The sequence below is a fragment of the Saccostrea cucullata genome, unplaced genomic scaffold (genome assembly GCF_032062105.1).
Source record: "Saccostrea cucullata isolate Sc308-1 unplaced genomic scaffold, CSIRO_AGI_Scuc_v1 ctg13077, whole genome shotgun sequence".
Taxonomy (NCBI): Eukaryota; Metazoa; Mollusca; class Bivalvia; order Ostreida; family Ostreidae; genus Saccostrea; species Saccostrea cuccullata.
The window spans coordinates 5,647-17,686 of NW_026920765.1; the positions used below are offsets into that span (position 1 = coordinate 5,647).

The following is a 12,040-nucleotide window of genomic DNA, read 5'->3' on the forward strand; positions in this document are numbered from 1 at the left end:
AATTTATTGTATGCATTTGTTTTCTAAAACTTAAAAATGTTAGGTGAACACTTAGGAGTTTGGTTCAGTGTATTCTTTTCCCAGACTAACTTAAATCGGAAACAGGAGGATCGAGATATTTTATGATAGCTATTTTTTATAAGATTTTCTGAAGTTTTGTCTTTTATGTACTTGGATATAACCCCCGGTGACATAAATTCCATAATTTGGTAAAGAGATCGTACAGTTAGTAGTATTACAAATTGTATCTCAGTCTCTCATTTCCTTTTCCGTATTCAATTGATTGAAACTGTATGCGAATATAAAATTCAACGTTCTGATATTTTATTCATTACAAAAATCTGAATTAGAAGCATTATACAAAAAATAAATTCATTTTCAATTAAAAAAATATATTTACAATAAAGTAAACAGCCTTTCTAATTTTTAAACAAAATAACTGTACATGTATCAATATACACTAAACGCATTTATGGTTCATGTTGGAATGCTATAGGTTGGAAAAATTAATTTAAAGAATGTGAGACAAACACATAGCATATCTGCAATTCCAAGAGTTAGTGATCATTTAATCAAACAGTAATTATGCTGATCCCTTGCAAATTTGATTTGTTATCTGAGGATTTTTTAAGATTATTTAAAAATATTTCAGATGGCCCACATCATTAAAAATTATGAACAACAACATCAACGACAACAGAAATATTTGTACAGACAACTTGAAATGGACAAAAATATAAATGTATGGCATTGCATGAGAATATACTTCATAAAAAAATTATGGTGTGATCTCATAGTTTGTAGGACTAATATTCAGGGAATTTACCATTCTCTTGTTAAGGAACCAGCAGGAATCACCGGATGACGATGTCTTCTGAATGGCTTTAAACTTTAATGTAGGTCTTCCACGTCGTCTGCATTTAACTTTGGCCATTAATTTTCCTTTTCTTGAAAATTGTCTGACTATCTTGCATTTCATATTGACAAAGTGACCTACATAATAAAATAAAAACAAAGTGACCTACATAATAAAATAAAAACAATGCTGCTTTAAAGACTTTCACTTTATACTGCTCACTAGAATTATACTTTATACCATTTAAAAGAATTTAACTTCAAACTGTTTTAAAGAATATTTCCTACTGCTTACTGTATATAAACAATACAAAAACTTAAAGTTTAATGAAAAGAAACTAGTTGCACAAGTTGCCAATGTAAACCCACAGATACCGTTATCGAAATTTATCAACAATAATGTTAACTCACACAGTAATTATAGAGCTTTTTAAAAAAAGTATATTGAATATTAAAATATCAACATACTGAGAATTCCGTCATACTGTTTCCGTTGGCGGCCGTGCATTTCCGCCTTTAATCTGAGTCCGTGTTGATCCTTTTCGACGTCCAATGTTATTCCATCCATGTCGCATTGCAAATTCGTAAGATTTTTAATTACATCAACATTGATTGTTTCCTGCATTCTTTTTCCTCTGAACTTTTCTACCTTCAAGCTGGCAAACGTTTTAAGGGCCCTGTTTTGTTTGCTGGCAGTATTTGCAAGTATGGTGCAGCCTTTATGAGGAAAATAAATCATATTTTATTTTGCTGGTTGTAGATTAGTAAAATGTGAATTATTCAATACAAAATCTAATACCGCTGTGTACGCCTATAGTAATAATATTTCATTTACCAGTAAAACCAAGATGTATAATTATAAAAGGCATAAATGAATGCATGAAAGGCTTTGATAAAGGCTTAATTTTTCAAATTTACCACTTACCATTATTTTGTTTTGCCATCTTGATTACGTTGTAGGCCCTTGACTTTTTCAACGATAAATCAAAGCAGATGTTCACCTTGGACATTTGAACAATGAAGGATGGCAATGTCTGACCCTTCACTGCTGGGCTTGGCGTACTTACTGTAAAAACCCCGCTCCTTTTAAGAAGTTTGAATCAGAAAACAGACAAAATATATACAAATAAGCAAGATGACTAATTTAAGAACGAAGATAATTAGATAAATGTACATGTCATTTTTTAAACAAATATATTAATTGACTAATTTGTAAAATTAATTTGTTATTATTTCTAAAAATTATAAGCTTAATCTTTAGAAGGTCATTATTTTCACACTAAATTGCGGAAATTTTTTCCTATTTGCCCGATTATGATAAAGAGCAGAAAGACAACATTAGATGCTTACTTCTCCAAATGGTACCTCATCCCACCTTAAACGTTTTTAAGAGGTCAGAGTTTTTTCTGCTTTTAATTTGTTATGTTTAAATTAAATTATTTTGAACTGCTTTACTGTTTGCCAGCTCCATATTTCATTACAGGTTCATATACAGATTACATTTTCAAAAGAAATATTTGACAGTACATGTAGTTGTAAAAATTAAAAATTAAATATTAACAAGATAATGGCAAATGTAGGTTACCAAAAATTTTATATTTCTCTCTAGTATTTTGTTTATTGTTCCAGAAGTTACTTAGTATTGCTTATATTTAATTAAATAAAATAAAATTAAATAAAACTAGATGCTGTCTTGAGACAGTAATACCCGCACTAAGGTGTTTGCCTCTAAATGCACACTCTTTTAAATTGGGCTTTGCCAAGGAAAAAGTCAATATAATTCAATAATTTACATAATAGGGCCTCCATGTATTCTTCAAATTGAGCATAATATTCTCAAGTGACCATGTGACCCATGGGCCTCGATCTTAAAGATATTTCATATTCGTAATTCATTACCAGTCTGAAATTAAACAACAGAATTTAATTAATGATGTAAATTAGGTTTGATAAGGGGGGGGGGATATAAATTTGTGGCCCATAATTGGAACTTTTTAAATCTATTTTCTCATATAGATAACAACAAATAATATTATTCAAATTAGTGTAAAGCATTTTTGATGATTTTTTCAAATGTACAAACTTTTTTTATATTTGATTACGCAGAAACACCTTGAAAGCTGCCATATACCCAATCAATTTAGTCAACCCCCACCCCTCTCCCATCAGCACACACACTCACACACAAACACATCCTATTTTCCTGTTTTTGGAAATAGGCCTAGATGGCAAAGTTAAGATAAAACATCTTTTGTAAATAATCATTTTAAATTTGTTCTTATACTATAAATGTATCTGAAGACCTGCATCACATTGGGCTTGCGTCACGTACCCAACTTAAATACTAGTTTTACTATTATCATTTTTAGATAGCTCACTGCACGTGCAGTATTAGTGTTGTGTACACATCATTGCATGTATGTCAGTTGGAATTATTATTTTGTGTTTTAATTGGATTATATTTCAAGTTGACGGTGCCTATGGCAGTCGGTAAGTACAAGTTTTGGTATAGATTTGGGTAAAATAGTCTGAAATGCAACTGGTTAGGTTAAAGTTTAAAGGATCAAAGGTCATCCGATGCTGCAATAAGACGGATTTCACATTCTGAAGAGTTATTGCCCGTTATCGACGTTACATTCAGTAACAAGATACAGAATTTTTTTCTGGGAGGGAGGGGGATTTCCAGACCAGAATTTCCTGAGAAGCAAATAAAAGGAGAAGTTATGGTGGTGTCTGTTTTCTAGGGTGGAGGGCATCCAAAGTCTTTTTTATTTGCTTCAGTATATATTATAGTCCTGCAAATTCGGGGGGGGGGGGGGGATCTCCCAATCCACTCCCTGTCCCTGTAAACAGTAATGACAAATGATCATGTGACTCCTAAATAGTAGGAAACTTTTTCTATTGACTATAAATAATTTTGCTTTTTGTGTTATTATGTTATGTAAATTTAATGGTATAAAGGTTTTGAACCCCCTGGAGGTCATCCCCACTCTCCTAATGATTCTAACTGGAAATGTTCACAATATGACTGCATTAAATTAAATAAAAGTGCATCAATGATAAGATTGCTTGACATTTTATTCATCAACCTATCCTCCTAGAATTAGGAATGAAAATCATTCAAAGAGATGGACCACATTAAAGTATTTGTATATAGGCTATTAACATTTTTTTTAAATGTAAAAACAAGTAGTAGTTTGCATACATGTCATGAATACACAGGGGTCTGGGAAGGGGTGAGGGGAAGGATCGAGTTCATGTCTCTTTACGTCTTAATGGTTGAAAACTCCTAAAATGAATGTTGACCTCAAATCTGACTTGTCCTCATTATTTTTCAAGTGGTGGTGTCTCCATTTCAGTGAAAAATTCCTGAGAGGGTGTTTAACAACAAACAAACAATTAAATGACATAAAAACACAATATTGATTTGCGTTAAGAAATATGTAGGGGATTTTTTCCATCATAAATCTTCTTCTCAAGAACAGCAAGGGCATTATTGTCCCCCGTTTTTGGGGAAAGGGAGGGAACATTAAATCTTATTTGTCTGTCAGTCTGGCCATCTTTGACAGTATGTGCATCTGTCACAATAAATTTAACCTTAATCATAACTTTTGAATAATAAGTGATAGGGCTTTCATATTTCACATGTACATTACCACAAAACTTTCTAAATGTACTATGATTTTTTAACCCAAGTTAGACCTTGACCTTAAAGTTTTACCTACTTTCCAAAAAATAACATTTTAAATTAATCATTTTGAAAGAGAAAAGATATGGCATTTAAATTATACATGTATATTACACGTGAAAAGACTGTTCTAAATATATCATGACTTTTGACTCTGTGTGCTTGACCTAGAAGTTTAACCTACTTTTCAAAAATATTATATTATATATTTATATATATATAACTTTTGATTGAAAAGACATGCGACTTTCATATTTGACATGTACTTTACCTGCAATAAAATATTTCGAGCATGTGATGATTTTCTCCCTTTGACCTAATTTTCATAAAGTGACATATGATAGGGGTGCATATTTGACACACAATCTGCCATAAACTATGGCATCCCATTCACTTAAACACAGAAAGCAGATGACCACAATTCTTTGAATTTGCTTGTATAATCTTGATATGGAAACATCTTCATATAATGTAGATTCAAGTTTTTTATGCTACGCCATGATTAGGAATACATGTATAGTTTTTGTCATGTCCATCCTCCACCCTTCCATCTGTCTTTCCATCGAGCTCAAAGAAACTTTCTAGATATTTTTATCAAAGTTCATATGTTGATGCATATACTGATGTGAAGTATCCAACTGCAGCAATATTTTTTGACCTTGACTTTCCTTTGACCTTCACTTAACTTTTCTTATAATTAGTGTTTAGCTTTATTTTAAAGAAACCATAATGATTCAAATTGTGTAATGAAACTTCACATGATGATACGTACTGATGTAAACTTTACAATGCTTCACTCTTTTTTTACCTTGACATTTCCTGTGACCTTGACCTCACTTTTCTAAAATTAATGTCTTAGACTAGATCAGTTTTGAATAAACAATTCAAGATATATTTATCAAACTTCATATGCTAATACATACTGATGAGAGCTATTATTGCATTAACTTATTTTGACCTTGAATTTTCTTTTGACCTTGACCTCACTTTTTAAAATATGTGTTTATCTAAGTTTTAAATAAACCATTAATTATATTTTTATCAAACTTCATATGCTAATAGTAAATTCACACTGATGTAAGCTTTTCAACTAGAACAACATTTTGACCCCAACCTTTCCTTTGACCTCTCTTTTCTTAAAAAGAAGTGTTAAGCTCAGTTTCATTAAATCATTCAAGATATTTTTATCAAACATGATATGCTGATATGTATTAGTGAGAGCTATTCAGCTGCATCAAAAATTTCATCTTGCACATTCCTGTGACCTTGACCTCCCTCCTCTTTAATTTGTATTTTGCTTAGTTTTAAAGAAATAATTTAAGACATTTTTATGTTTAGCATGTACTTATACATAATTTGATGAGAATTTATTATCTATATCCAATTTATTTATATCTTAGTTTCAATTCTGAAAAAAAAACTGTTTAAGATATTTTCATCAAACTTTACACACTAATACAAATTTTCATATACCATTAGTAATACACATCTGGTGGGACATTCATGTCCTATAGACATATTTCTAGTTTTTCAAGTCATCACCTCAGACCACAATTAGGGATCAAAGTTTTATTTAGGAATAAAAGGAAACACATCTTCAAAATTCTTCTTTTCAAGAACACCAAGAGCATGATTAATATGGAAATATTCTCAGGAGGTGTAGATTCAAGTTTGTACAAATCATGACCCCCAGGGTTAGGCAGGGGCCATATTTTTCCTGCCCCTTTTTGCCATCCACATGAAAATTCAAATTTTGAAACCATTTTACACATACGCAAAACAAACCAATCATTTTCTAAATGATCATGGTTTAAAGCTATTGCAGCATAAAATATTAGGGAAGTTCTTGAAAGCAGGGTGATTAAACATATCAAATATATGTAAAAAAAAAAAAAAAAAATCTACCCCAATTTGACACCTCCCCCTCCCCTCCCCGGGCAAAATGAAAATTCCGAAACCTTACTGCACAGCTACATGACACCACCAACCATCTCCCAAAAGATGATTAGGCTGCTGAGTAAAATGTAGAAGGAGTTCAGGGAAGACGGGGCTTTTTGCATAAAAAACGTCATTTTTCGACCCCCATTTGATCCCCTGGGGCAAATTTAAAATTCCGAAACCTTACTGCACATCTACATGACACCACCAACCATCTCCCAAAAGATGATTAGGCTGCTGAGTAAAATGTAGAAGGAGTTCAGGGAAGACGGGGCTTTTAGCATAAAAAAACGTCATTTTTCGACCCCCATTTGATCCTCTGGGGCAAAATCAAAATTCCGAAACCTTACTGCACATCACATCTACATGACACCCCCAACCATCTCCCAAAAGATGATTAAGCTACTGTGAAAAATGTAGGAGGAGTTCAGGGAAGAAAAGTGTGACAGACGTACGGACGGACGGACGGACATGAGTAACAACAATATATCCGAACTTTCTTTAGAAAGTGCGGGTATAATAAAATTCTACCGTCTTGTTACCAAACGGGACATCTCAAAATGCCAAAAATTAACGATTTTTCCTGTTTTTATAGAGTACTACAAAATATGAAATTATAATAAAAATAATGGAGATATTCTCAAATTTGTATGTTTTAAATTCTAAGAGGGTATGTTTATTACTTTTTCTTTAATGAAGGATAAGGAGATAACGAACAGTATTCAATATCAAAGTTCATAAAACAATACAAAAAAGGGCAGAGCAAACACAGACCCCCGAAACATCAGAGGTGGGATCAGGTGCCATGGAGGAGTGAGCATCTCCTGCCGACCGGTCACACTCGCCGTGCTATTTGTCATGATGAGGAAATAACGGAAAAAAATCCGTCGTCAATTCAATTCAGTGTATAAATAATGGACTAACAATTGGTATGAAAAACATCAGTCAGCATTTGAATAAATGGTAAATTGTATTTGCAAACAAGGTCATTGTATCGACCATAGAACTTACGAAATGATGACTTTAATCGAGACTGTTGATATTCTTGTTTCATCAACTTGCTTGTCAATAATTTACCTCGTTTTAGAAATTGTTCATACGTAGAGCATGCTCTTGCGTATCGAATCAACTGAGATATATATACTCCGTTTGCAGGTGATGAACTTCAAGCTATATTGCTGCATAAGTAAGGGAAGTTGACGATAGAAAAGTTAAAGTCATCACGTTTATCATACAGCTTAATTTTTGGATTACCATTAGTGCCTTTTTCAAGTATAATATCCAAGTATGAAACAGAAGTGTCGGACTCTGTGGTATCTTTTATCTCAAGCTCACCAGGATATATCGAATCGACATAGAAATGGAAAATACCATTATTAATAGCTAATACGTCGTCGATATATCTAAATGTCGAGTTGAAGGCCACAGCAAGTGTTTTCCTCTTTTCACGCATACGATTTTGCATAAAATCTGCTTCATATGAATATAAAAATAAGTCTGCTAATAACGGAACGCAATTTGTACCCATGGGTATTCCAATAGATTGTTGGATTTTCTGGTCAACTTAGGAGTACTTATTGTGTAATCAGAATCTATTTTAACAAAATAATTTTACAAATGACGAGGTAAGTAAATTTACGAGTTCCAATTTTATTGAAGAAGCAGCTGTCAATGATATCAAAAAGCCTGGATTTTAATTTGTCGTGGGGAATTGTTGTGTATAAAGTTGAAAAGTCATAAGTTTTTAAGCTGTTGATTTTTGTAAAGTCTTGTGATTTCAAATTGTCCAAAAGTTCTTTAGAATTTTTTAGTATCCACATCTGATTCACACCACTTCTTGAATATATAGTTGCACAGTACTCTTGAAGTTTTTCCTTCACTACTGTCAATATCTTAGTGAGGAGTAACGAAAGAGGCTTGGTTGAACATTTTCTGGAACCTGCAATGTATCTTTGTTTGTAAGGATTCTTATGAAGTTTCAGAAACCAATATATATGAGGTAGCTCAAATTCATTTTGGCTCTGTGGAATATTAAAAATATTCAAAACTGACAGGTGATTATGAAGAATTTCTTCCTTAGAAAGGGAATTATGAGTATAAGTAGGATTATCACTTGTAGAATTAAATCCAAGTTCTTCTAGAATGTAATTAATATAATGAGACTTACAAATGATACTTTTATTACCCCTTTAAAAGTCAATTATCATAACGTCAAAAACACACTGTAACGACATCAACCTACCTATGAATTGCAAAATCGGTTAAAAAATAAGTTATATAAAATTGTATTAATAAATATTTGTTAAATTTCATTGATAAAAAGAAAAATTTGCTTTAAAACAGTAAGTACGCTTCATTTTACTATGATGCGCGAAACATTGCGCAATGAAAACCACATTCGGCCCCCTTAAAATTTCTTTTCCTGAGTAATCTATACAGTTTTGGTTACAGTGTATATATCTGTATCTTAAGGATTTCAAATAACGATTCAAACAATTCAAATTTTGATGTTGTAAAGTGGTTATACTTGCAGATTTTTTGGATGTTTTTTCATATAAATTGTAAATATTTATCCAAGCGTCAAACTAAGTGCTCAAATTTTCGTGTCTGCTAAAACTTAACTTATTATCGCCATAATAAAATAATTAGTTTTCATTATTGATACACATTTATTTTAAAATCCTTTCATTCATCAGACAGAAAGTTCAGTCACGATTATATGCTGCCTTTAGATTACTCATCAATATTGTACATAGGTAATTTCCGAGTGAAGTTTACCTTTTGTATTTTTTAAGAATAACAATTTAATCATAAACTTTCTTAAATGTTAGACTTTTCCTATAGTCCAGTCCTTTGTCCAAAGAGCAAAGCTCGAATGACACTTAAAACTAAACAGAAAACTGCTTTTTATACCGTATAAATCTCTTGTAATTTGAAGGCTAAGACACCATGCCCCTTTAGAAATACAAAACATTTTAATATTTTTATTTTCAAATATGTTTTTGTAGCATTTGAAAAAAAAGTATGGAATTGAACCAACATACCTTGAGTTACCGATGAAAGAGGTGAACGGGTAGTGGTAGTTGTAGATTTGTCTTTCAGGGGATTAATTTTTCTTTTCCTAGCCATAGTTGAACCATATGATGTTTGAAAAGGGAAATTACCTAAATAGATAAAAAAATCAGTTAATCGTAAATTAAAAATTGAAATAACATACTGAATTTTCATACTTCAAATGTACTTTGGAATAAATCATGTTCACGAAGAACAATTCCTGGATTGCTTAAATTCTAAAGATTGTGAGATCGAAAATTGTGTATTCATCTATACTTAAACGAAAGGAAAAATAACTTTGTAGCCCTAGTTCATGACTTCGGCGAGGATGGTGATTCCTGGATTAGGACACCAAAGTTCCAGGAAAATTATGACCCCATGGAATCTCTTGATTCCTTATTATTACATTTACGTACCAAACAGACCCGGAACTTAAACTATCATTAATATTATTATTATCGCCATAATAAAATAATTTTTTTTCATTATTGATACACAATTATTATAAACTCATTTCACTCATCTGACAAAACGTTGAACTTCATTCATGAATTTATGCTGCCTTTAGATTACTCATAAACAATGTACACAGACAATTTCCGAGTGAAGTTTACCTTTTTTATTTTTTAAGAATAACAATTTAATCATAAACTTTCTTAAATGCTAGACTTCTCCTATAGTCCAGTCCTTTGTCCAAAGAGGAAAGTTCGAATAACACTAAACAACTCATTTAAAAATTTCTCTTTATACCGTATAAATCTCTTGAAAGGTAAGACACCATGTCCCCTTAGAAATGCGAAACATTTTAATCTTTTTATTTTCAAATATGTTTTGTTGTAGCATTTAAAAAAGTATGGGATTTAACAAATTTGCCTTGAGTTACCGATGAAAGAGGTGATCGGGTAGTGGTAGTTGTAGATTTGTAATTTGTGATGGCTGCATAATATGAGATGTGAGAAAGGTAATAAGCTAAATAGATAAAAAAAATTTAAGCTAATCGTAAGTTAGATTGAAATAACATACTGAATTTGCATACTACAAAATTTTTTTAATGTACCTTGGAATCAATCACTTTCACGAAGACAAATTTCGTGGATTGCTCAAATTATAAAGATTGTGGGATCGAAAATTGTGTATTCAACTTTACTTAAACAGAAGGAATTATAACTTTGTAGCTCTAGTTTATGAATTCGGCGAGGATGGTCATTTCTGGATTAGAAAACCAATGTTCCAGGAAAATTAGGACCCCAGGAAATTTCTTGATTCTTTATTATTACATTTACGTACCAAATCGACTCATTTGATTAAAAAGACTAGAATAACTCCCACTATATCGTAAACCAGATCCGCCATACATAGCTCCACCATTGCTGTATATCCGTGATGGTAATGTCAGCAAAGACTCTCCTGTTTGTGAAACAATACAGAATTTGTACAGCCAAATGTGTCAGTCATCTCCACACACATGAAATTAATTATTTGTATAATAGATGCATACATGTACATGACTTTATGTTAAGATTGTGAACTATAATAACATAGCCGAACTTCTAAAATATCACAGCACTATTTTCAGGAAAAAACTACTGTACATCAAGCATACACTTGATCAGCAGAATGCAATTACAAATATAATGTTTAACCTTTTTATGTACATGTATTTAAAATCAAATTATAGCGAGCGCAGCGAGAGTCCCAACGCTCGTAACTGCGAGCTCTAACGACAACGCCTGAGCGAAGAGAAAATTCGGACTACTGCACATTCATTCCATAAATTTTTTTTTCCGCAGTAATTTTGACCCACAATGCATCGCTTCGTACACAGACGCTAAAGCCACGTTCTCGCGAGAATAACGACAAAAGTTAAAAGAAAAATTAACTTGCCTTGATTTTATGAATTTATATGTTTATCACAGAAGAATTGTCATAAACTGATTGAAATCAGCCCTGTTCAGGCTTCGGTTTGGTAAAGCAACATGCAAACGACGTCATGTGACGTCAGAGTGTTATACGCACGGAATGTCACGTGGGTTTGACGAGTCCGATCTAAATGGAGACTGGATAAGTTCTGTGCTCGCCCTAACGGTCGCACCGTCAACATATTAGGTCTACTCGTGACTATACGGACCTGGTCAGGTATTGGTTGACCGAGGCCGAAGGCCGAGGTTAACGAATACCTGGGCAGGTCTGTATAATCACGAGTAGACTGAATTCAAAAGTTAATAACCGTTTTATGAAATGATCAGGAATTTTACAACACTTTTGACACTTTCGTTCTTGTCTCCATCAAATATAAACACTCATAATAAAATGCAAATTGTAACAACACTTTTCACATGATGTTATACTTCAACAGCTAGTAGTTAAAATGGAAAACAAAATTATTAAATAATCAATACTCAACCATTTACTTTCGAAAGCGTTTAATCTCCTTGTTACATGTACTGGCGTCTGACATGTTTATATTCACACCGACACATGCTTTGAAACACGTAATCTGATTGG

The 12,040-nt window shown here is 32.3% G+C and overlaps 1 protein-coding gene across 1 annotated transcript; it reads right to left on the bottom strand.

Moving 5' to 3' along the window:
• Positions 1-302: 302 nt before the first annotated feature.
• On the bottom strand, positions 303-11,987 carry LOC134257156 (uncharacterized). Its single transcript, XM_062739801.1, has 7 exons — positions 11,947-11,987; positions 10,823-10,942; positions 10,409-10,504; positions 9,526-9,645; positions 1,781-1,921; positions 1,324-1,572; positions 303-993 (listed from the first exon to the last, which is right to left on the bottom strand). The coding sequence occupies exons 2-7, from the start codon at positions 10,890-10,892 to the stop codon at positions 779-781; spliced, it is 891 nt and encodes a 296-aa protein (XP_062595785.1). The 5' UTR covers positions 10,893-10,942; positions 11,947-11,987; the 3' UTR covers positions 303-778.
• Positions 11,988-12,040: the final 53 nt, after the last annotated feature.